Source organism: Hemicordylus capensis, chromosome 4 (genome assembly GCF_027244095.1).
Source record: "Hemicordylus capensis ecotype Gifberg chromosome 4, rHemCap1.1.pri, whole genome shotgun sequence".
NCBI lineage: Eukaryota > Metazoa > Chordata > Lepidosauria > Squamata > Cordylidae > Hemicordylus > Hemicordylus capensis.
In genome coordinates this window covers 140,085,501-140,111,621 of record NC_069660.1, presented here as the reverse complement: position 1 = coordinate 140,111,621, position 26,121 = coordinate 140,085,501, and the positions used below count along the sequence as shown (strand labels likewise).

The 26,121-nt window shown below is 43.7% G+C and overlaps 1 protein-coding gene and 1 long non-coding RNA gene across 6 annotated transcripts in view; one reads left to right on the top strand and one right to left on the bottom strand.

The window, feature by feature from the left end:
• CRB1 (crumbs cell polarity complex component 1) overlaps nucleotides 1–26,121 on the top strand; it is a 196,531-nt gene that overhangs the window by 11,052 nt on the left and 159,358 nt on the right. For 4 of the 5 annotated variants that reach the window (XR_008306783.1, XM_053248737.1, XM_053248739.1 and 1 more), the window contains exon 2: nucleotides 18,844–19,434. Coding sequence is in view for 4 of the 5 variants with exons in the window: in XM_053248737.1 (XP_053104712.1) it covers nucleotides 18,844–19,434 (591 nt within the window). In the remaining variant the exon portion in view is untranslated. Of the gene's footprint in view, nucleotides 1–9,282; nucleotides 9,420–18,843; nucleotides 19,435–26,121 lie in introns of those variants that run through there. The other variant, XM_053248738.1, reaches the window with a different exon arrangement.
• Nucleotides 1,959–9,186, bottom strand: LOC128324312 (uncharacterized). The gene is made up of 2 exons (XR_008306785.1): nucleotides 8,201–9,186; nucleotides 1,959–2,256 (listed from the first exon to the last, which is right to left on the bottom strand). It is a non-coding gene; the product is annotated as an uncharacterized LOC128324312 (long non-coding RNA).

The window sequence follows — 26,121 nt, the reverse complement described above, 5'->3', positions numbered from 1 at the left end:
TTCCTGAGAAGTTTACAAGAACAGCACGAAGGCTACAGCCCTCCTCATGGTTTGTCCTAAGCATCTGGTATTCAGAGACAACTGATACATCTGAACAGACCCTCCATCCCATTATTTATTATTATTATTTATTTATTTATTCAATTTCTATACTGCCCTTCCAAAATGGCTCAGGGCAGTTTACAATAGGAGGAGTATGTATGCATGTACATCTCCCCTGCATCCGATCGGGGGCAGGAGGGCATCAAACCACCACTTACAGCATGATTTGAGTAGTATTGAAATCACACAGTGAGGGGTGGTTTGGACTTTCTGCACTTCCATGTGATTATGCAGAGGGACAGCATGCCAGTAAGTGAAGTGTATGCACATACTGCTCCCTATGTGATTCAGCAGGCTGGTCAGAGATGATACAAAATAGTCCCCTTTTGCTATGTGAGATTTTTCTGCTACCATCTGCCCTCCTGTGCACATAAAGCTGCACTCTCTGGAGGGTTGTAAGGAACCAAATAAGTGTGTGTGTGTGTGTGTGTGTGTGTGTGTGTGTGTGTGTGTGTAAGCTAGAGATCATAACAAAAACAACCACACAGCACTGCAGACGAGTAGGCCTTGGATCCAAGAAGGATAAGAACATAGCAAGCTGCCTTACACCAAGTCAAACCAGTGTTCCCATCTTGCTCAGTATTGTTTAAACTAACTGGCAGCAGCTTCTCCAAGGTTTCAGCTTCTCCAAGGTTTCAGGAGTCTTTCCTAGCCCTACCTGGGACCTTTCATATGCACACAGATGCTCTACCATTGAGCTTCAACCCCATCCTGGTTTTCTGATTTGGTTATTGTGCAATTAACAGTTGCCTAACACTAAAACATAAGGAATCCATTCTGAGATGCTAGTTGAGGAAAATCCGAACGTAAGAGGAATATCTTACAGCTGACAGTGCTCAGATGTAGTCACCCATCCAAATACAAACCAAGACAAACCCTGCTTAGCAAATGGAACCATTCCTGCTCACTACCAAAAGACAGGCTTTCCATACTTAAGATATTTTTGATATGTTTAATACTTTTGAGCACAAAACCGTTATATAAATAAATATGTGAATGACAAAATAGAGATCAGTTTTTAAAGTTTGTCAGATGCTTAGGTGTCTGTGTGTTTCAGGAACACACAGCTGTGCTTTAAATGAAGACTGGAAGCCAGTTTAAAGAATGCTTAATGTGACAGAATTCTCAACAGAGTGACACATGTAAGAGAATTAAACACACATCTACAACACACACTTCAAGACAGGTTGTGGGTATTAGGACAGCCCAGAAGATCTTTCTCTCTCTTTGAATATCCTTGAATGAGGATGCTGGGAAATATTCCAGGTCATAAAGCTTGTGACCATCAGAGTTAAGGCTCCACCTTCCATGCACCCAAATGAACAGTGTGGCGATCGGGAGGCAGGGGAAGGAATCTGGGCTTCCAGATTCCTGGAACAGCGCAGTGCATTGGAGATCTCCCTGCTATCAGGCCACTCCTTCCCCCGGCCTCTATGGCCAAGATGGCTGCTGGCAGCCCAAGCACCCACATGAACAGGTTGTGAGGTAGGAGGCACATGCTCATACTCCTACCTCACTTTTAGCCTGAGTTTAAAAGCAGGGCTATCCAGTGGAGGAGTGGCAGGATCAGGAGTAATCTCAACGCTTCACACAACCAACCCTACCTGGAAGAGCCCTGTCCTACTGGTTGTGTGAATGACCTTATGTTTTGCATGCAGAAGGTTTCAGGTTCAGTCCTTAGCATCTCCAAGTAAGACTGCAAAAGACCCCTGTCTGAAATCCTGGAATGGCTGGGGAGCCATCAGCAGGCAGTGTAGACACTAGTGACTTGGACAGACCACTAGTTTACCTCAGTAGAAGGTTATGTTCAGCTGTGCATTATTTTAGAATGGATACATGGTGGTAGACGCTTCACAGTTGTTTTATTTGTTTATTTCTATCTGGAAATTCACATGCAGAGAATCTGGTTGGTTCAGACATCTAGGAGTCTGGTTTCCCTGCTGTGTTTTCAATCTTGAACGTCTCTTCTTTGGTTGTGAATTAGCTTGAAGTGAAAAATGTGATTCTTTGCCTTCATGGGTGACTGCTTTCCTTCAGCAATCTACCGCTCAACAATTGTATTTTCGGGGGTTACCGCAGGCGTATGTTATGCACTTACAATACGTTCAGCTTCCATAAAATAAATCACATCATTTGAGGAACGGTTAGGAGAACCTATGAAAGAAAAGGCAACAATATTCTTGTTTAAGCCAAACCCATTTCTATGATAGTGTTATATAGGCTTTCAGCCTCTATAGCAGAACAGCTTCTTTCAATATTCTAGAAGTTATGAATTAAAGACCTATAAAAAGAAGGCCATGTTAACTATCTGGCTTATTTCATTTGACTTGTTGTTGCAGGTATATGCAAAGTTTTGAGTGACACAGAAGTCTTAATTTGGCAGAATGAAGTAGAGTTGAAATGAATTTTGGGGAAGATTCTTACTCTCAAATACATTCTCCTAGCTTGAATGTGCTCACACAACTTCAAATTTAAAGTTTTCAAATGCTGGTATTTTTTAGCATTCCCAACTTCTCCTTCTTATTTGTCATTATATTTATTTATTTATTATTTTAAAATATGTATATACACATTTTCAGCAATGAAAAGTTCCCAAAATGCTTCCTATAAGTATAGGAATATAGTATAGGCTTCACTGTCCAAAAAGAGCTCACAGGCTAAACAAACAACACAAATATGATACCAGCAATAGCCACCGGAGGGACTCTGTGCTGAACTGAATAGAGACAGTTGCTAATCATCTGTTGAAGACATGAGATTCAATCTGATCTAGATATTTAACATTTACTGCTTTAAACATTCATCCGTGGAACTGAATAGTTCATACTTTTTTTGTATCAGTAAAAGCTTTAACAGCTGGAACAGTGCTGTAAAGGTAAGTAGCCACTGCATGGACACATCCCTCATGATAGGGAGGTGCAAAACATTTTGACTTGAAACGGGCTGTTTTGAGTGTCTTGAGCTCAAAACAAAATGCCCTTTAAATAAAGGACCTTTCAAGCTTGGAACAAAACAACTCCATTTTGATTGGTTTTCTGGCACTGGCTTCCTATTGGCTTGAGAGCTCCTTACTTTTTGGTTGGCTTGTTATCATACAAATCAAGTGTTGTCATGGGCAACTGTGCCCCCATTAGTAGGGAGGAGAGAGGACAAAGGAGGGAGTTCCAAATGTATTTAAAGGGACTGGGAGGCAGAATGAGCCCTATCGGGGAAAAGGTTAAAAAATTGTTTAAAATCGCCTGCTTGCAGATTTCTTTTGTGGGTTGGGTAGTAGGTAGCACTCATCAAGCCCTACCAACCAACCCACTTTGGTGTCCTAAGGACCTACTCATGGGAACAATGGGGTGTTTTGAGTTTCCCCATTGTTTCCTGTGGCCAGTTATTTGGCCAACAGATTAGCCACTGTTTCTATGAAATTTTTTGGCCATCTGCATTTTGTTAGGAGCTTGAAACAAACTGCAAAATCTGTTTTGTGTGCATCCCTACCACATGTCTATGGACATTACCAATTGGTGTAGAGCAGAGCCACACTATGGAGTGTCTCTGTTTTCTAAACATAAAGATGGAAACCACCCTAAACCACAGTTTTATACACTGTGCTGGTTCAGATGACTTCTGGCATCTCTGTGTGCTTGTAACATCTCAGTAAAATGTGGGTATGTGACAGCGCACACTCTTGGTGACATCTGAACCTGCTCCAAAACAGTTACCAAGGTTATCCACTTGACATTTTATTGACTCTCACCTCCAAGATCTGGAAGTCAGGTGGAAAATCTCAGTAAAATGTCAAGTGGAGAATCTTGGCTACCAGTTTTGGCGGGTACAAATGTCATGCCTGCTGGGAGATATGGACTCCTCACCACCACCACCACCATCACTGTTACTATCACCAGGACCATCAGTGCACATCATGCTTTATTAAGATAAGCAAAAGGCCTATATCTTGCCCTAAGGAATTTACAACCTAAAGGGCAGCGGCAAAGATATCATGATGAATGTTACTGATTGCAATTACACATACTTCATTTCAGTTGAGAGTGAGAGACATCTTGTGCTTTGCATGTTTACTCATAAGAAGGAACCCCTTCTGGTTTCATTGGGACACAGGAAAATGTGCATAGGACTGCAGCCATAGACCTCTATCTGAACAGAAAGCAGCCCACCAATTTAGCAGTTTCTAAGTGGTTCGCCAAATGTCAGGGGTACTGAGCAAGCCTTCAGTACTCCTGCCTCATTCCAGCTATTACATGCTTCATTTCTGTTAATCTTTTCTAATTAGTTCTGCTCCTTAGGTGAACTTTTAGAAATGAGCATTCCTGCCCATCCCCCATGCTAACAGCTAGAGTTCGGCTCACATGCTCAAGGCCTTGATTGCCATTCTGTCCCGCAAAACTTATTTTCCCCCGGGTGCCCCTGGTGATGAATTATATTTCCAGTTGCCTAGCGAGACTTTCACATGACATTTCACTAATCACACTTAATTAAAAGTAGCGGCAGTACAAAAGCGAAGTACAACTTTGTTGAAGTGGCCTTCCTGCTTCCTCACTTCTCTCATAACTTCATTCTGTTTTGTACAGTGATAATGAAACTGGAGAAGAGATGTGCTCCACACGTGCTAAGAGACTTGTTTGTTGAAATAAGCAGCTGAAGCTCCTCACTCTTTGGCTTTTCAAACATTCTTTAAGAGCAACTCTTCTTACTCAGTCACAGAGCAGGACTGAATAAGGCTCATCTCACCTCACCTTGGGCAGCCAACTGCACTGACCTGGAAATTTTTCACACCCGGCTTCTAGTTTGCATCTCCTCTGAAATGGAGAGTGTGTGTTCACATATCAGCCACATTTAACCCGAAGTCCCTGCGAGCTATCAGAGAGCACTTCAGGGCCAGACTGGGGGCACTGAGAGGGCAGTGGAATGTATGGGGGGAGGGTGCCGGGTTTTGAGCAGAATAGGTAATTAAGAGTGGGAGTTGGGATGCTGCGCGGGTGGGGCGCCGCATGGGTGGGGCGCACCGGGAGTATGCCCTGTGGGCCAGTCCAAGCCTGTTTCACACACAATTCAGGTTTTTCATTGGTCATTAGAGTGTAGCTCAATTTATATCCAGGGTAAAAAAAATACACTTTTGGTTTCATTTGGGGGGGCAACTTCCCCCCCACTGGTGCACTGTAGGACAGCAGTGAGGCCCTCCCTGAGGCCCCTTTGACCCTTTTACTGGAAGTAGGTAGAAGTAGCTGACGTGCCTGCACACAGGCGCGTTGGATACTTCCACCAACTTCAGGTAAAGGGGGCATTAGAGAGGCAGGGACGTACACTGCTGCCACGGTGGACTTTTAAAACAGAGCGCCAGCAGGGGCAAAGTGGGGAGGGAGTGCACCCTCCCCCACCCTTAAAGCAGAACCCCCCCACCTTCGAACCAGCGGAACTGCCCACTGTTTGAACCGGTTCGGAGACCCATAAAGGGCCTCCAAACCAGTTCCTTGCACATCCCTAGTAAAGCCTTCTGTCTCAGAAAGCTCCTGAGACTGGGAGTGCCTTGCTGAATCTGATCAAGCTCCACTCAGCCCAGCATCCTTTGCAAGACTCCCAGCAACCAGGAGGCACTAGGTGGCCCACCAGTGCACTATGGTCTACCTTCTGCCCATTTGTCAAAGAGTCTGTCAACATGGTGCACTGGCTGGTGACTGGCATGAGGCACATCATTATGGAGATGTAACTCTGCACCCTGGGGCTGTTGCAGACTCGTAAGGCAACCCCGACACTGTTCAGAAGCAGCAGTTCTGCCAGCTGCACTACTGCAATTTCCCCCACTGTGGCTAATGCAACACTGTACATCATGTAAGTCATTGCAGCAAACTGGAAGATTGAAGTCCACAGCTTCTGTTTCTGTATTCTTTTTTTATTTTATTTCCCCCATTGTATATATTAGGCAAACAGACCACAACTGCAGTGAAGTGGTCTTCCAAGCAGCCATTGTGTATGCATTTATTGTCTTGCAAATACTGCCTGGAAAGCAATTGCACACACATAACAGTGAGATTCATTTATAGGAGTCATCTGTAAGGATACATAATCTGGGATTTACCCAAGTGTCAAGAGAGAAAATCTGAGGTCACTAATGAATGGACTCAATTTGATTAAGGGCTTAAAGGATCCCTCAGAAAACATGATACCAATGTCTGCTTCATTTGCTAACCTGTTTCACCTGCAAAGGTCAAAAGGAAAAGCAGAGATGGATTTTTAAACTGGACACTTGGGATTTCTTCATAAAATTGCAATTCCCAAACTAAGTGCCATGAAAATGAATAAATTAAAGAATGAATGTACTGATCACAGAGGAAGCGGCCCATTGTGTCTCTGCATAATTCACCTTTGAATCGAGAGGCATACCTGGGCCAGAACACTCAGGCGTGTAGCACGCTGCCCAGCAGTGGCCCAGGGACAAAGTTCCTTGGGGGCCCCCCAGCACACGCACAAAGCACATGTGCCCTACCACCCAATCCACACACCCTCCATCTGCTAGGGCCCCCCTTGTTTTTTTGGGGGGGTTACTCACCCCATCACTGTCCTCTGTGCCGCTGCCTTCCACTGCCTGCTGCAGTCCCACTGCTCATACTGCCTATAATCTTCACCTCCGGGTGCAGCAGGCCACCCCCCCCCCATAGAGGCTGTGTCAGCGGGTCGGCTTCTCTCCCCCCACTCCTGGCCAGTGTGTGGCTTCTCTTGAGCCTGTACACCTGTGCACTCCGATTATGTATAGCGCAGCATGTTGTGATGTCACGACAGACAACACTTTCCATAATCAAGAGAGTGCAGGTGCACAGGACCAAAAGAAGCTGTGAACTAGCCGGTGTGGGGGAGGAAGAAGCCTGCCCTCTGCCACCACCATGCGGGGTGGCCTGCTCCTCCCGGCAGTGAAGATTATGGGAAGTATGAACTATGGGACTGTGATGGGACAGCAGCGGGCACAGATGGCAGCAGTGGCACAGAGGGCAGTGGCAGGCACCAGCATAGCCGTGAGCACCGGTGAGGACCCCCTGACCAGGCCGGGCTGGGCTGCAAGAGCGTTCCCTCCCTGCAGGTCGGCTGCGGGAGCTTTCCCTCCCCACCTGCTGGTAGCACTTTCCCTCCCCACTGGCCAGCTGCTGCTGCCATTTTCTCCCTGTCCCTGTCACTGTCCCCCAGGCAGCTGCTCACAAACTCTTGTGAGAGCTGCCACACATGGGATTAGCAATGGGTATGTGTAGGAGAATTATATATATAGAGATTTGTGTTTTTCAAGCCGTCCCCCCCATTTTTGTTATGTAATTCACCTTGAACATCTTTAAGATGGAAGGGTAGGATATACATTCTTAAAATAGGTAATTTATTTTAGCAGAAACCAAAGCTGGGTCTTCACACACCCAGAGCCTTTGCCATGTTACAGTCTTGTCTCATGCCAACTTTCCCTTTCTTGGGAAAACAGTATCACATGCCTGACTTTTTAAATTTCTATTGAAAGTAAATTATTTATCATTATTCACAACAGTTCTCAAAGTGCATTACAAAAACATAATGCATCTTTCCCCCACTATTGGGGAAAAATGAAGCACAGCTCAAACTTCCATCTCATTAGAGATTAATTGCTCATCTATTAAAACAAATTTAACTGATGCCTAAATGAAAATGTGTTTAAACCTTTGCTCCCATCATGGTCCCCATGCAGATCCCCCATGGCGGCTATTTGTCCTGGAAAGAAAGTTCCCAGTGCCAGGGAGAGCTTTCCTTCTGGGACAGGTTGACAATTCAGTTCGTGACTATGGCAGGGGCAAAAGATTAAAGAGCCCTCCTCACACTATGGTCCCAATCCAGATGGAACCCCACATGTTACTGACTGTGGAAAAAACAAGCACGCTGGCCCGAATAACAATGTAATATGTTGTTTGGCCCCCACAGAGATATTCTTGCTGAGGTGGGAGATAACCCCAGAAAAATATATTAGCATACACAGTTGCCTCTGAGGAAGAGTACTTTTATACTTGAAATGTGTCAGGCAATGACTGAATGAAGTATTCATCAGTATTCATTCAGCATCCCTGAGAACTCCTTCCTGCCGTCCCACCTTTTTGTCTTGACTTAGTCTTCCTCTCCCACCTTCCTCCTTGGGGTCTACGTTTGGATGGATTCCTACAAAATAATGGTCCATCCCTGAATCTTGGCTGACTGGAAGGGGATGGGATGGAGAGAAGCAATACTAACTGGGCTTTCCACAACTTCAGGGAGGACAGGATGCCAATTCCATGTTTTGGGAGCTGATCAGGAAACTATGTAAGACTGATGTGTGCCTCCAACTTTAATCCAGAAGCAAGAACACTCCGTGCTCCAGGCATCGAAAATCTGAGAAGCACTGGCCTAAGGGATGAGAGAGGAGGACACGTTGCTAAAAGAGAGCTTTACAGACGGAGCTCATGTCACTGGTGTATTGCAGCTGGCTTTCAAGATGTTCTCTACCGCTGCTCTCTTGTTGTATCCAGTTCCATTGAACAAGGGATAAGGAACCATTCTTCCAGTCGAGTGACTTTGAACAAGCACATTGTGCTATTGTGAGGCAAAGAGGAGCGGGTGTGTAGCTGTGCTGCAGAGAAACCTGTCACACTGTCTCTGTGTTTACTATAATCTGTCTTGTTACTGCTGCTGATGCTTAGGATTGATGCTGATATACTTGTAAAATGAGGAAGGCAGGGACTGCACACAGATAAAATACTGAAGCTCTGACTAGGGTGGCCTTATACCATTCTTATATGGCATTATACTGATGAAGTGTGTGTGTGTGTGTGTGTGTGTTTAAATGAATTTAATTTAACAATCAATTCTATAATTTGATTGCCAAATACTCTTGGCTGCTTCCTAAACAACATTTTAAAATTATTTTGCTTTTTCAGTTGCTCCTCTTACTGATAACTTGTTTTGCCTGTAGAATTGTTTGGTTTCGGTAAATATGTAGGTCCTTTGTCTTTGCCGAATTAAGCACTTTTGCCGGGGAAAGTGGCGTTTTCTTACGGAAATGAGAACGGCTTCTTCCTTTTGTTGCCATTGCTGTTGCTGTTGGTTTCCATGGCAACCATCCTCATTCAAGGCATAAGCCACGCACATGGTTTCCATGACAACATACTAGGATACTTCAGAAACAGGCCTGGAGCAAATATATTCCATATTAAGTGTCTTGGCACTGTTATGGCCATATTGTTTGTGCATCCTCACAAGGTGGAACCCAAAGACATGACCCTTTTTAGTTTGTCATCTAACCAAAGATCATTAGTCTTTTGGAAAATGGAAAATGGGTTAAGTCTTCAATTTTTGTGCTTCTGCAACTGGTCTTCATGTTTTCCTTTGTTTCCCCCCCCTCTCTTTGTGTGTTTGTTTCTAATCTCAGTCTCCTCAGTTCCTTTCCCCAATAATGTGATTCCACTACCCCGCAGAACAAAACTTAAAAACAAACCTGCCCCCTGCCTGCCAAATGCTGAATATGTTCAAAGACAGTTGTGTGCACACACATATAATAACTTTTCTAGAGTGCAAAAGGCAGGTGGGAAAAAACCTCATCTCTTAAGATGCAGAAGAAGTTGGAGCTCTATTTGTACTGGATGGAGGGAATATGCAGCACATCACATTCTCAGCTCAAAGGAAAGGCAGTCCTATAGTGAATAAGGAGTATAGGTAACAGTTGGGATGAAATGCATTAAAAGATATTGGTGCATATGAATGCAGGGAACATTACATATCAGTTAGTACTGACTAATGTGGTAGGTGCTCTCAGAAGAAAGACACACATATTGATGTAAGGATTTCTCAAGCGATTCTTGGTACATTCAGGCACAAAGTATCTGAAAACAGTGGTGCAGACATATCTGTAGTGAATGGGCATAATCTTCATTCCAGAACTGTTTTGTTAAAGAAATCAGTAAGTCATGTAAACCTGTGAGACATCTGCAGTGCCCATATTACTTTCCCCAAGTAGCCTCAAGCAGGGCTTCAGGCTTTGTGGGGGCTACTGGTTGTCAGTCCAAGGGGCTTAAGGTTAGTATTATTCAAAATGGACACATCCAGACCTTTGGCCCAATGCCACACCACCAGTAAAACAAAAACAAAAACCCGGACAACAATAACATTACTGAAAATAAAACTTTTAACTCACACCTAATCACTGAAGGTGCCTCATGTATCTGGTTGGAGAAGTTGTTCCTGAGAAGTCACCAGCAAAAAGGCCCTATCTCTAATAGTCACCTGCCTCATCAAGTAGGGGCATCTAGGAAAGGACCTCATGAAAAGATCTTAATGGGTGGGTGCATTCATATGGGAATAGGAAGTCCTTTAGGTACCCAAGTATCATTAGCACAAACTAGGGTGACCAGGACAAATTCTAGAGGCTGAATGGTCAATGGTTAAAGGCACCAGAGACAGGTAACATAGTCTAAGGCGGGCAAAAGATCAAGTCCCAAAGGCAGCAAGTGAAGGTTCAATGGGTTGGAGACAGGTAGTGTAATCAATAAGTTTCTGGTTGCCAGGCTAAAGCTGAGGAGCAATAAGGGTGAGACTAAAAGAAAAGACATGAAGAGAGAAATAGAACAGCTTTTTCAAAACTGGGAGCCTGACCCAATAGAGGTGTGTAGGTTTCCAGATGGTGTGGAGAAGGAAGGAGAAGGAAAATGGTTTGAAAGACACTGCAGCTGCCTGGGTGAACATGGCAGGGTGAACCTGCCTAATGAACATGGTTGTAATGCATGGACTTTAACTTTTATATTGGAAGAGGGTAGGCTCAGATCAGATCTGCTTTTCTGCATTAGTTTATGGCTTAAGTCCTTCCTAGCCCCGACAAAACATGCAAAAATATATGATTATGGAAGTGGTGAATCTAAAGATGGAGGGAAATGGAGCTGTACAAATCTAGTCTAGAGGGGAAATGCCCTGCTTGTGGAGTTTTGGGGCCTAGGGGATCTAAACAATAGTAGGCAATCTTACTAAATGGTAATATTGACATTAAAAACTTGGGTGCTCTTTAAAATATGGTCACTATCAAATGTCAGCCCCTGAGCCCTGCCCCCAGGTGCTGTAGCACTATGGAAAGTGAGCAGCATGCTGATTCAGACCATCTATCACCACAAACCACATATTCAAGCTATCAAAATTAGATGCTCCCCATTCTAATGACTAGTAATCCATGTGGTCTAACAGGATCAGCACTATAGAAAGGCTGTTTTCATACCTAAACAATGACCCTCTCTCAAAATCAAAGCCCACACAATGGGAGGTACTCTCAAACAAGGTACTTACTTCCTGTTTCAGAAGATGACTTCTCAGTAGTGTTGCTCCTTTCAATAACAGAGGGAACAACAGTCTCCTAAGAGACTGATCATGGCAAGAGTTACAGCTAAAGACCATTAGTATGCAGCATTTCTAAGGAGCTGGGCTATAATGCTAACTGGGTGAAGGGGATTGTTCCTTCAAGTGCTTCTGCACTAGGGCTAATGTTGTGGAGGCTGTGGGCCATCTCCAGCCTCAGAGGCACGATGCCTCTCAATACCAGTTGCAGGGGAGCAACAGCAGGAAAGAGAGCATGCAGATACCTCTTGCCTGTGGGCTCCCCAGAGGCATCTGGTGGGCCACTGTGTGAAACAGGATGCTGGACTAGATGGGCCTTGTCCTGCCTGATCCAGCAGGGCTGTTCTTATGTTCTGGAGATAGATAAGCACAGATTCTGACCAGCCGTTTGAGCAATTCAAATGTTGCCTGAGCAACAAATTAGTCAGACAGATGAACCTGGACAAATTCAGCAGCTTTAAAAAGCAGGTGGCTTTGTAGGACCAGAAGCTTAGGACCTATTAGACTCTATGTCACCTGACTCTTGCTAAGCTGGTAGGTGCAGTATGACCCTCTGACTAGCTGCAATGCTCTTGCTAAAATTCACTAGAGAGAGCAGGCAAGTAATTCCTTCCATTGGCAAATTACCACTGTGGCCCAGAGAGTAAGATGACTGATTCTCACTGCTAGAATACTTCAGAATGACTGGTATCTTTCAGGTTGCTCCTCTATACCAGTCTATGTTTTTTGTTTGTTTGTTTGTTTTTTGTTGGGGGGGGGCGTTGTGGTCTGGCACACTTGAATTCTCTACCTGCCAAGCTACACAATCCAAGCAGACCATTTCTTTCTCCTTTTTCATGTAGGAGAAGTCTGAGAAAAATCACCTCTCATCTCTTTGGCTCAACTTAAGATTATGTGCCTGTGTTCTCATTCTCCTTGGCACTTCCTCAAGTGCCATCATGTAGCATCCGAGGGCATGAGATAACATGCACAGCCTTCTGGGGTTCTATTTGCTGGGAAGTTGTTGGCAGATTTACGGGCTGTCTTTTTCACTATCTGTCACAGCCCATTCCAAACAAGCTGAGACATGCCTAGGTGTACCATAGCAAAGAGCTCTCCGATACCATGCTGAGCACCTTGGGCAATGAATACACATCCAGTGGAATCAGTTATTTCAAAATCTTACTTAGGGCCAAAGGATTTGAAGATATTTCAGTGGCAGTGCAACTTGAACACTGCTGTGTTACAATCTCACTGACAGGTTTGGTTTCTTTAAATAACTGGTGAACACAAGGATATCATTGAACAATTCTGAGCCTCAGGGAGAAGACTTAAGTGATACTCTGGAATTAGTTGTAGTATCACATTTTCAGTGGTCCAACTTCATTTAGGGGCTGTCCCAAAGATTATTAAGTAATATCCTGTCTGGAGACATTGTGTAGTGCAATGTTTAGACATACTCAAGACAATTCCTGATGTCAGCAGTGCCTGTAGTGTTTTTGCAGGTGGCAGCATGCTGACATGATGGTATGTTGATACACTGGTCACTCAGAATCCAGATGGCAAGTGTGCCAAACCTCACTGGTAGTCTAGATATGTTAACTGGATAGGTATGGGAGAAATGGCCATCATCTCTCTTGAGTGGTGGGATTCTTTCAGCATAAGGAAGAAAGAGTCAAACTAGATGTTACTTTAAGAATATGCTTGTTTTAAAGCTCGCACATTAGTCAGGTTGGGTACCCCATTGATTGAGACTACAGCAACAGTAGGGGGAACTTTAACCCTACCCACCATCACCATGGTCCCAATCTTGATCAGCCCCCCTTGGTTGCTATTTGCCAATTAAGAAAGTTCTTCCGGTGCCAAATGAGGGATAATCCAGATTAGGGGAGGGTTAGAGCCTCCCTACCTCTCGCTGCAGAGGAAACTGATCTGACTGCTATCTAAGCTTCAAAGAACAAGTTTGTGCTTGCTGAAATGTGAGGTTAAAAACAGAAACTGTTCAGAGTCCACTAAGATCCTTTCAGCCGGAGATGCCAGGAATGGAAACTGGGACATTAAACTTGTTAAGTGTAGGTTCTGCCACTGAGCTAGCACCACCACCACCCATGCTCTATAGCAGAGGCAGAAAAAGGTACCTGTAAGTTAATGACTTAACATATAGAAGCTTTAACGATACAGCAGAACAACTGAGCATCCCTTGCAGCTCAATATTTTAGCTGTATAGTCATAAACAGAAACCAAGGCTTCAGTCACATTGAATTGGGAATAAGTTCACCAACCTCAATAAGATGTAAACATACACACCCATCCAAGGATCCATCTGGTCAATCCCTTTAAAAAGAGGAGGATGTCCAATGCTGCCCACTATTGCCTGGTAAGCTTACCAAGAGGGGAGACCAATGGGGAGATCTACTGGACACCAGTGAGCAACAGCTGACCTCCTCCTCCTCCTGCTCCTCTTCCTCCTCCTCCTCCTCCAGTATCACTGCTCTGATGGTGAATCTGTGCAAAGGGGACATCCATTGTCTGGTTATTCTTCTGGGTGCTATTGGCCAGGAGTGAGGGACCAGTTGTGTGCATGCCCTACTCTCTCACAATGCAGGGGAAGCTAATCGAACCACAGACATACTTCTTCAGCACTGCACACCTAATGGTTCTCCAACTTCCCACATCCTCAGTAGTTCCCCAGCACCAAGAAATCTTAACCAAGCATCCCTTTAGGTGGCCCAGTGCACTATTGGGGACCCAGCACAGGGCTCTTTAAATAATCACCAGGTGATGGCTCTGTACTGAAAGCATTAGCACTTTGAGCAAACTGGAAAATGAATTAAAATAGGTATAAAGTACCAATATTCATTATTTAATTTTAAAAAGGTTTAAAAGAACCACCCCACCCCACTACACTATTCACAGCCTTTGTTTCCACTTGGCTATGATATAGGAAGATGCTGAAAGGCATCATCTCATACTGTGCGGGAGGAGGCAATGGTAAACCCCTCCTGTATTCTACCAAAGACAACCACAGGGCTCTGTGGTCACCAGGAGTCAACGACACACTTTACTATTTGTGATGGCCATGTGCTGCCTGCAGATTCAGTGATGTATGCTTCTGAATAGCAGTTGCAGAGAGCAATGGTGGGACAGAGGGCAAACCTTCATCTCCTGCTTGTAGGCATTTGGTGGCCCAATAAGATGCTGGATTAGATAGGCTTTACATGATCTAGTAGGGCTCTTCTTATATTCTTGAACCAAATTAGGCAGTCAATAGAAGAAGCAGGTCTGGAAAGCTGACTCTTTTACAAACGTAAAAAAAGAGGAGACTGTGGTTTAGAGAGGAGGAACAACAGGAGGGAGAGGGGAGTTCAATGCTCCCCCGCTCCCAACAACATTTTTCAACTTTGGATGTCAGTGGTGTGTTTTCCCTGGCAGGGAGAAAAACAGCTGAGGAGGGAAGTGAGTGGGAGAAATGACAGGTGGAAGAAGGGTTAGGCATCTCTCCCTTTCTTCTTTTTACATGTTTTGTGGAGACTCCAGATACTGATTGCTGACTATTTAGTTTGGCCCTCTATCAAGCTCCATAAAATAAGTGTTTTCATTACTGATGTATTATGACCAATTCTTTTATCCAGTCAACACTGTACTTTAAAAAAATCAATTTAATAATAATGTTGTAGCACAGATCTACAGTTAATATAACCTTACTTGGCAAATAAGCCCTTCTCTCCAATAGATTATGGCATTTGCAGATTCAGGAATGTGTTAGGGTCAGTTTCTTTTCTAGCAGCAAAGTTCTCAAGGGAGCTATGGCTCTGAATTGGCTCTTTTCACAAAGTATAATCAGAGGTGCAACTGAAATCAACTACAGATTTCAGAGCACACAGGGAATCAATGATCAGGCCCTTTTTGAAGTTGGAAGTCTTTTGTTCAATTCGAAGCTTTGACCAAAAGCCATTCCTTAACCTTTTTACCAAAATGTGTTATGTCCGCACATATGCTTGCTAAAATGTGCAACAAACTAAAATAGAGCAGTGAGTTAGCATCAATGTATGATGAACTTTAGACTTTTTTTTTGGCAGATACCATGTCAAGTCTCTATAGGCAGGCCCATATGATGCTAATTTGTGTTTCAGTGGGAGGATTGCTGTCTTGACCCAAGTGCATGGTTGAAAGAGCATTGTTTGAATTTTACTGCTGTCAGATTCATCTTTGATTCCTGAATCCAAATTATCAGTTTGTAAGTACTTGCAGATAAGCTGAATGGCGTGAAAAATTAACTAGATTTAATGTGATTGTTCTAATGCTTAGCTTCTTGGGTGTTTCTTATTTTATATCACTTTGGTGCAGAGATCAGCTTGCCTCTTCTCATCTTGTTTGACCTAATTATATTATTCATTTTGCTATAATATACAAATACAGGTCCTCCCAAACAGATTAGTTTTTATTGGATTTCTGCAGGAGCTAGTTAATACTAATAACCAGTAGATGGCGGTCTTTACTGCAAATGAACATCTCCTTGGGAAAACTCACTCTAATATATTCCATTTTCTGAGGGGGAAAAGGAATAATCTCGCCAAGCGTCTCAGTTACATCAAAAGACCTTAACGATGGGGTAAAATGTTTGGCACTAATTCCTTGAGTAATTAGGTTAATGCCGCAATGCCTTTTAAAGAGACTCGGATAATTACTTCATGTGTCAGTCAGTCTAAATCCAAAGTGATCGGCAGTTTATTTTAATTTTTTTGGATGTTAAATATTAATTTTTAAGAATTTCTGTCAAAGCAGGTCACTGCTAAGTGATCTTAATTGGTTGAGAATAGAAGAGAACTTGTGTGGTTCTTCTCACTCTGTATATGAAGCTGCCAAGACCCAGCTCCCATCACCATGGCAGGTTTCCCCCTCCTCTCGCACCCTCTACACTCCCTTCTGACAGTGTTAATTGGGACAATATTCTTGTTGGAAGAACAGATGTTTGTAGCTCAAGCATGAGGAAACCCATGTGCTTCTACGCAGCATGCTCTTACCCCCTAGCATGGGTTACTCACATTGCAGGTCATGGCGCACAGGGAAGGCAGCTCCTGTGGAATCAGATCCTTCGCTTCCTGTGCAGAAAGGTCAGAAGTGCGGACAATCTTGTCTTAGTTGCTCTTTCCACTTCTGTGCACAATCCAGTTCAACCACTGTGAAGAACGAAGGTATGTGCACCTAGAGAAAAACCTGGGGTTTTGCTCTGGAAACGTAGGATACACAGATCTTCCATGGAGATATACATAAAGGCTCATTCACACGTCCATCTTCACCACTGAATGCCTGATTTTTCACCACTTGATGCCTGAGCCATTGGTTGTGTTCACTGAAAAGCATTTGGTTTCAAGGGAGATGAAAGTGAAGTGTTAGGCCTGTGATAGCTCCTTCCATACCTTCCAGTATTTTACAGATGCAAATCAGGATGTGCTTGGACTCCCCTCTTCATATAAGGCTGACCCTCCCCACCATGAGACATTGCTCTGATCCTGCTATATGCTAAGTCTATTTATTCTGCAGTGACCTGTCCTGCAAGGATTTTAAAGGCGGTTGTTCTTTGAGTTAAAGGTAAACTCAAAGGACAACTGTCCTACAATGGGTTATCTGTAGTTTAAACAGACCTCAGTAGCGGAAGTGAAAATGGCAGCCTGGACACAGCATGATCCCTTAGTGTTCATTTGTACGTATTTACCAACATACGCACTAGAGATAAGAAGAAGACACCGAAGTTTGACTTCTAGATTGTGGAGGGGCAGGGGAAGAAGGTCTAAAAAGCCTTAAGAATGATAACTCCAGCAACTCATACTAATAATATTTAAATAAGGCACCCCCCCCCCAAAAAAAACAACTGGGGCAAAATAGGGACAGGTACCAAAAAATAAATACTATCACTAGTAAATAGGGATCACTGAAGTATTTATCATTCCCTTGGGCAAGTCATCATGACTGCCTTTAGAACACGAGTTCCCATTTTAAAATACAAAACTGCTCTTTTAAGCACTCTTATCTGCCCCCAAACTCTCAGGACTGAGTCAGCTAAAAGCAGTATAGACTGAAACTACCATCCATCTCATGTTCCATTTCCTACCATCCACCAGCCAGTCCCATTTCCGCTCGTAGAATTTCCTTATTCATTATTGCAGTGGAACATACCATTTTGTATTGAAGGGGTGCCTTCTCTAGACTTCAGAATAGCTGGGTAGCAGAATAAGTTTCTTTAATGGCCTTTTGATGGATTGTGGCTGCTCCTGGCTGCTAAGTGGACAAAGAGGCATCTTTCAAAGTGGTGGTTACCTTATATTTATCAGGGGGATAGCTGAACTGTCCCTGGCAATCCAACATAGTATCATTCCCAGAGGTTCTTGCTGGTGTCTCCCTTGAGTTTCTTTTTTTATTGTGAACTCCTTGGGGCTAGAGAACCACCTTCTCATTCTTTTTTCTATGTAAATCACTTAGAGGGTTTCTTGTTGAAAGGCAGTGTATTTAATAACAACAACAATAATAAAAGTAATATTCCAAATTCCTGGAATTTATGTATTTTCTTTCTCCTTCCCACATGCATACTTCCTATTTGCCTAAGTAAGGGTTGAGGGAAACAATTTTGCTGTTCGAGTTAAAGGGAAAAGAAAGTAACCTCAGTCTTGCAGCTAAATGGCGAGAAGCAACATAGAGAATATAAGGGTTTGGGTTGCATATAAACTTCATGGGAACTGGTGCTTTTTAAAGATAACTTCCTGCTTGGGTATTTGCCTCAGCCTGCTGTCCCTTGTTTAACATGGACAAATATTACTAGATAAACACATATTTCAAGAACACCTAAAGCTGCCCATACTATCTCTCCTCATAAGAAAATACCTCCTGTAAATAACCCCCTTGACATTTTCTACCGCTCAGCAAAACTGGGAGCATAAAGCACAATTATTCACATTTAGCTGCTAGCCGCAACACTATACTAGGCATTGTACAGAACACAGACATTACACAGCCTCTGCCCATTGATCTTGCAATCCAAATCACATGGAAACAGAGAAGGAGTAAGGAGGGGAATGAGGGGGAGACAAAAAGAATATATGGGGAAAATGGGTGTGAAGCACAGTGAATCCTTGTGCCATCTGCAAGAGTTCAGCGTTTTCTCTTGAATTTGCACACACTGCTAACTGCAGGCCTGCCAGCCTGAAACATTTGAAAAACAATTGAGCCAGCCTGACAAGCTCAGATCAAATAATTAGAATTAAAATAGCTGTAATTAAAATGCCATGCTTCTTGTAAGCCACACTGTTCCCGGCATGTGTGTGTTTGGGGTGTATGTTCTTTGTGGTATATATTACGACACATTTTTGATCTCCTGAGAGTTGACCATTGATCTCTGCCTTTCCGCCTTAGGGTCCCTTTGCGTAAAAGATGGTCCAAGGTGCCTCTCAAACTCTTGCCCAAAGGACTCTCCTGAATGCAGCACTGCTACTGCAAAGGGCAGTCGGTGCCACTGTCTGGACTTGCCAGAGGACACTTCAGAAGGAGGCTGTGCGGAAGCCGATGATCCCTGCTCCTCCAGCCCTTGTCTTCACAATGCTACCTGTTTAAGTGCTGCAGGAAACCTCAGCTTTACTTGTGACTGCCCTGCAGGATACAGCGGAACTACCTGTGAAATGGCTGCCAGCGGGTGTGATGCACATTTCTGTCGGCATGGCGGCACTTGCCGGGATGAGCCTAATGGCCTTGCCTGCCTCTGCCCTGAAGGGTACATGGGTACACACTGTGAAACTGACATTGATGAATGCCTTTCCAGCCCTTGCCTCAATGGAGCGGTGTGCAGAGACAAGGTCAGCGGTTATGCCTGCTACTGTGTGCCAGGCTACCAAGGAAAACACTGTGACCTGGAAGTGAATGAATGTGTTTCGGATCCTTGCCTCAACGGTGCAACGTGCCTGAACATGATAGGGCAGTACGACTGCATTTGCCCTCCCGAGTACTCAGGTAAGGACTCATGGAACGGTATATACTCATACTGATGCAAACTGCTTGTATACTGCTTCTGGAAGCCTCTCCCAAAGTCTGAATCAAGTGTATATGAATGGGCAATGGAACTTCCATAGCCTAACATCCCCACCCTGCGGCCGCCGCCATGTATGGACTTAGTTTGTGCTAGAATGCTTGACTCTATTGTGAGATAAAGTACATATTTTGACCCTAAAATAGCAAAATCTCCCCCTTTTCAGACTCTTGTAGTGATCAGAGTTCCTTGAGCTAACACATTTCAGCTTTCCTTTGAAGTATCCTAATCATTCGAAGTACATTTGAAGCTGCAACCATTACCTTTTGATAGAGAAATACAATTTTTCAGAGTTGTCTAGACATTGGGGTGCCATGGACTATTTGTATGTCAAATTCCAAGATCCTTGGTGGCATGACAATACATTTTTGCTATTCCCATGAGTCAGTGTTTGGTGCCTTTATAATGCCCATGCTGTCTTAGGCCTTAAGGAAGATACGTAAGCCGAGACAGCATGCACAAAGTGACACACCTCTAGAGACTCTCTGCTTGTGAAAGGCAAGTAGGAGAGATCCATCTTGCAGTGTCAGGCCTTTCCGGTTTATGTGGTTCACACAAAAGGACAACAACGCAGGCGTGATTGAACTCCCAGATGCATCACACCAGCAAGCTCTTCTGATGTATGAAGATAATATTTACCAGCATTCAGTCCACTAATCAAGTGTGACTGCTGCCGTATTTGCGTTGTGGAAGGGTTGTTGTGCTGCTGTCAATGGCTCCCAGTGGTTGGTGCTTGTGACACCACTGCTCCCTCCCCCACTTATGCCATGTTGAGTGCCCTTACATTAGAAACTTGTTTTTCCCTGCTCCTTCTGCCACTTTTGAACATTGTGCACTCACTCACTCTCTCCAGCTTTTGCATGTACTTCCATAAAGAAAGACAGACAGACTTTCCCCCTTGCATCAAGGTTAGCCCTGCTCCTTTCCATTATGCAGAATGGAATATGATTCCGTAGCACGAATGCTTGCATAACATTAAAGCCTGGATGGACAACTTGAGGCTCTCCAGCTGTTGTTAGACTATAACTCTGATTATTTTTATTTTATAAAATAAAATAATTTATTTAAAATAATTTAAAATAAAATGGGAGTTGTAGTCCAGCGACAGCTGGAGAGCCTCAAGTGGCCACTCCTGGACTAAAAGAATGGCTGCCCCCATGAGAAAGGGTCTCCATCTGGAAAAGGTCTCCGTTTTCATGCTTTTCTCACCAATAACATTCAGCCCTGTGATATCTTTAGGAAGCGGTTGGTTGATCTGCCCTATCGTACTCCATTGGGCAGACATGCCTTTAGAGTGTGTTTGGGTTTTCTAGTTTCTAGTAAGAGAAACTAAAATTTCTAGGTTGCATTTCTCAAAGTTGCTATTCAGTGTCATAGGTATCATTCAAGGTTATAGAAGATCTATTAAATTATTCAGTCATCACCAAATGATTCTATATACCTTATGATATACAGCTGCCACACTCTTATTTATTGTCAATCATGTGTCATATGAAGCTTCTCAGATCTCATTTCTAGGTATATCTAGGCCAGTTTTAATGAGGGGACAGTAATAACTCAGTAAGCATCAATAACTGAGACAGCAACCTTGGTCACTCTAAACTCACTTTGAAAAATATAACCAGCCCAAAATTAGAAAGGACTGGGGGACATAAAATTGACTTGCTTGCCACCCAATCCTATGATCTACCATGCTAGCAAAGAAATGTTTAGGTAGTCCAAAGAAGATAATTATCTAGAGTAAGCAAATCTGAGCAAACCTGAAATATTTCATTGGTATTTGCAGACAGAGTAAGTGCTATTGAACCAGGAACACTTCTTATAATCTAGGGATATGAAATTTGGGAGATTCAGTCCAGTCCACAGGGTTACTGTCAACACGGCCGTCTCTTATACATGGCAATTGCTTTTGTATATGCAAATTGAGACAGAGGCAAAGAGCTCTAACTCCTTTAACCTTTCCACATATTCCCATTCATTTATTCGATTTTATGTATTTATGTATTTACATTTATATCCCGCTCTTCCTCCTTCCTCCAGAGCGGTGTACTACATACTTGAGTTTCTCCTCAAAACAACCCTGTGAAGTAGGTTAGGCTAGAGAGGAGTGACTGGCCCAGAGTCACCCAGCATGTATCATGGCTGAATGGGGATTTGAACTCGGGTCTCCCCAGTCCTAGTCCAGCACTCTAACCACTATACCACGCTGGATCTCTTTTTTCTTCCAAAAAAGGCTCAGGGTGATTTACATCAAAATAAAAACAATTAAAATCAATTAACAGTTAAAAAATGATAAAAACATAAAACCAATTAACAATTAAAACATTTAAAACAGCTAAAAACTCTGGAGGACCAGGGCAAACTTTTAAAACAAGTTAAAAACCCTGGGAGGCCAGGCCAAACAGATAGGTTTTAAGGGCTCTCCTGAAAACCAATAATGAATTCAAATTACGGATTTCTACTGGGAGTGCATTCCACAACCCAGGAGCAGCTACAGAGAAGGCCTGCCTCTGAGTCGCCTCTGTTCATATATGAACAGGAACAAAGATCACCTGCTCACACCTGATTACAAACAGATGTGAGCAGCTAAGATTTTTAATAAGAAAGCTTTGCCAGAGCCTCTGCTGACATTCAAGAGCCCTTTGCCAATGCCAATGGCTGGCAAAAGCAGTGGGCAAAGCCTTCTAGCCTTTGCTCAATCAGAAATGTGGCCCTAGTTATTTGATCTATCTGTTTAGTTAACATATCTGTATACTGCCTACTTCCTATGTCTCTAGGCAGTTTACAGCAATAAAGACAAACCAAGAAATTTTAACAATTAAAACATATAAAAGGATCAAATTAAAATACTCATGTCTATTACCAGATAGCTAAAAAGCTTGGCTGAGGAGATGTGTCTTTAGTTGTTTCTTAAAAGCCAACAGGGGTGGAGCAGCTTCTCAGCAGGAAGTGTGTCCCACCGCTCTGGGGCAATTACAGAGAATGTGCGGCACCCACGGACAAACCTCCCTGAAGATCTTAATAGGTGGCGGGGTTCATAACAAAGAAGGTGTGCTCTTAAATACTCTGGGCCCAAGCTATTAAGGGCTTTAGAGTTACTAACCAGCACTTTGTATTTTGCCCGGAAGCCTATTGATAGCCAGTGTAGTTCTTTTAAAACCAGAGTAATATGGTCTCTTTGGGACATCTAAGAGACCAATCAGGCAGCAGCATTCTGCACCAATTACAGTTTCCAGACTACATACAAAGGCAGCCCCATGTAGAGTGCTTTGCAGTAGTCAAGCCTGGAGGTTACCAGCATGTGCACCACTGTCTTAAGGTCATTAGTTAAAACTTAATTTCTGGCTAGGGCCATAAGCTTTATATCAAATCATTTACATGGCAGGAAAATGGATGGGGAATTACCCAACATCCGCTAAGGGCATGTTTGCACCATGGAGTTCCACATCAAAAGAAAGAAAGTCAAGCTGGATGTTCTGATGTTGCTATTCTTTGAAGCTCTTCTCACGAGCAGCAAAACCAGGCTAAGGAAACCCAGCCTGGTTTTTGCTGCTCATGAGAACTGTGAGGGTGGCAAGCCCTCTTAGGTAGCCCCCCACTTAACCCAGGTTTTGTGTGCAAGCACGCCCAAACACTGAGTTAATTGATTGTGTGTCTACCACGGCTGCTTACAGCTATGGTGGACACACTCGAGGGGAAGAGGGGCTCCCAGTAATGTGCTTTCAGACTTCCTTCCCACAAAAGAGGGTAGCCCTTCCTACCTATGCTGAGAAGGACTTCTTTGTATTATGATGTTCACACCACCAGTGACCAGTAGCTGACATCCTGACTAAATTACTCAAAAGTTATTCAGGAGTTATTCTAAAGGACTACTAAATTTCAATAGGACTTCCTCTAGTAAATTTAGTCAGGATGTCAACACCCTAGCCTGGATTGCTTACATGAATAGACTTATTGACCAAAAGGGCTCCAGCCTGGCTCTTGAAGATCTATTCTGATTAAGAACAAGAGCCAGTTGTAGAATCTGATTGAGACTTCTGGCTGGAAAGGATTCCAGATGGCAGGCTAGATTTCTCCTTGCCTACAAATCCAGTCATGAGTCAGGGCCAATCTACACATTACATGAAGCCTCTTGTTATAGCTGATTTACTTTTCTCTAGTAAGCAGAAGCTGCATGGGGCCTCAGTCTGGATCAGGACTTTGGTGTGGTGGGAGTGGGACGTTAACCTTTTGTCCCCGTAGAGTGCCAGTTTGAATCAGGGGGCCCATGGCTGCAAGTTGTCCCAGGAAAAAAAGGCCCCTCTGAAACCAGTGGGAGTTTCCTTTCCAGGGAAAAATAGCAGCTGCTAGAACCTCTATTTGCTGTCAGAAGCAACACAAAACCAGCCTTTTCCAGGATACATCCTAAGTCAAATGGTGGTGGTGGTTTATGCTGTAAAGCTTGCCTTTGTTGATCACTTGCTGTATGCCCAAACAATGCTTCCTCACTTTAAAACCCTCTATTCTGAGTAGTTATCTTCAAAGCACCAGGTACATTCTTCTTGGGTTTCAGCATTCACCTTTCCATTCATCTTTCTTTTCTATTGGCAGAGTTTGTTGAACAAGCCACAAAACATGCTAGACTTTCTTTTTCGAAGCCCTTCTGTATGCTCTGCAACCAACAGTCTTCTTTACCTGCCTTTACTGTCCTGGATCTCCATGCCCACTTGGTTTTTTCTATCGATCTTCTTGACCTACAGCATTGTATACAACTTTCCCTCTTGCATTAACAACCTCCAGGTCCATTCTGCTTTCTCTGCTCAGCTGTGCTACCTACTGTTTCCACATAATGTAGCCAGTAGTTTCACCTTCCTGTACCACCCTCTGGATACAGTCCCATTATGTTACTGACTACCCTTTAAAACTTCCTTACTGAGATTGAGGCCATTGAGAGAAGATGAAACTCCTAGAAACATCGTTTTATACCATGGGTCAGTGTTTCAAAGATTTTAACACTTGGCAGGCTTATTTTATACTGAGTTAAAGTGATACGTGAATTGTCACGTATCCAGACAGGGGTGTTCCAGTAAGTGAAAGTACTTCAAAAGTTCCATATCATCACTGATAAAATTACATATATTTTGTGAACACAATAAGTGGGGTGTGTGTGTAAAATTTAAGATGACTATTTGTCTTTGTCTTTCTGGTTGTACAAGGAGTAGAATCAACTAATCATTACTGAATATACTTGATATTTGAAGTGTGTATGGCGTAACCTTACAAAATCCCAAGAAAAATCCCAGCTGGCGGTTAGTGCAATGTGTTATTGGTAATCCCGTTTCATACAATGGCTTTCTCAGGCATGCAAATTCTCCCCATGAAATTTTCCATAATATGCTTTAATATCAGACATAATTTTAATCACCTGCCCTTGTATTTTAACCACATTTAGTTGGGGGTGGGGTAGGGAGAGAAGGCATTTATTTGCAGGTTGAGTAAACTTGTTTGTAAGTATCCAGGTGGGCTAGAGAGGTACTTTAAGATAGAGGGGCAAGGATTCAGAAATAAGAGAAAGGGATAGGTTCAGCCCTGAAGAAGCCGGGCAAGAGGCTATATCACCTGTCCTGAAGAGAGGAACACCAAGGTGGTCTGCTGGAGTTTCTTGTTGCAGTCTGATGGGGTCCCGAGTGAGAGGGACAGATATTTTTCACAGTAGGAGTCCCAGGTGTAATAATACACAAGGAAGCACACTGGGTTATGGAGTTAGGGATACTTCTATCCCAAAACGTGCCTTGAGGACACTTGTCTTTTGTCCTGATCTGCTGAACAGGGGAGCCCAGACAACCTTTTTGGAATGCCTTGTGTCTGATCTTCCCTCCTGGGTATGAGGTTGTGTGAAATCGCCTTTGGTATTCGGATTGAATGAAAATCAGAGTCTGTAGGTGTGTTCAAAGAATATCCTGTGCTGGGAAAGGCTTCCCAGTAATCCTATCCAAAGTTTTGATGGGCACCTTTTCAAAGTTACATCACTGACTCATCCCTATAGTAATGGAGTCTGCTGTCTCATCTGCCTTCGCTTCCTGGCCTGAGTGCTTCCTTAACAACAGGTGTTTTCTCTCTTGGGAGAGGAAGAGGGGAGTTTAGATTTCATTCCAAGTCCAGAATGATCTTGAATGCCAGACACTTGCAGTGGCTAGTTCTGGAGTCTGCTTAGTCATGAGCCCCTTCAGGAGAAAGAGGTTGCTGTTGTGTGAATTAGATGGGGAAACAAGATGAACAAGATCTGTTACATCAAGGAGAGAGAGAGAGAGAAAGAGAGAGAGAGAGAGAGAAGAAAGGAGGGGAAGAAAGACAGAGAGGAAGAGCGAGTAGAGGAGAGAGAAAGAGAGAAAAAGATGGGAGAAGAGAGACAGAGGGAAGGGCGAGGGATGGGACCGAGACTGTCAGCGGTCTGAGGGGAATGAGTGGCCATGGTGGTGCCTATTAGCAGCAAGGAAGTGCCCAGTCAACCACTGCTGCTGTTTGGAGCTACTGAGGCCATTGGTGGAGGGAGGCAGGCAGGCAAGAGATGGACCTAGGCCTGTCAGCGGCCTGAGGGGAACAATGGTGGCAGCCATGGCAGTGAGGAAGGG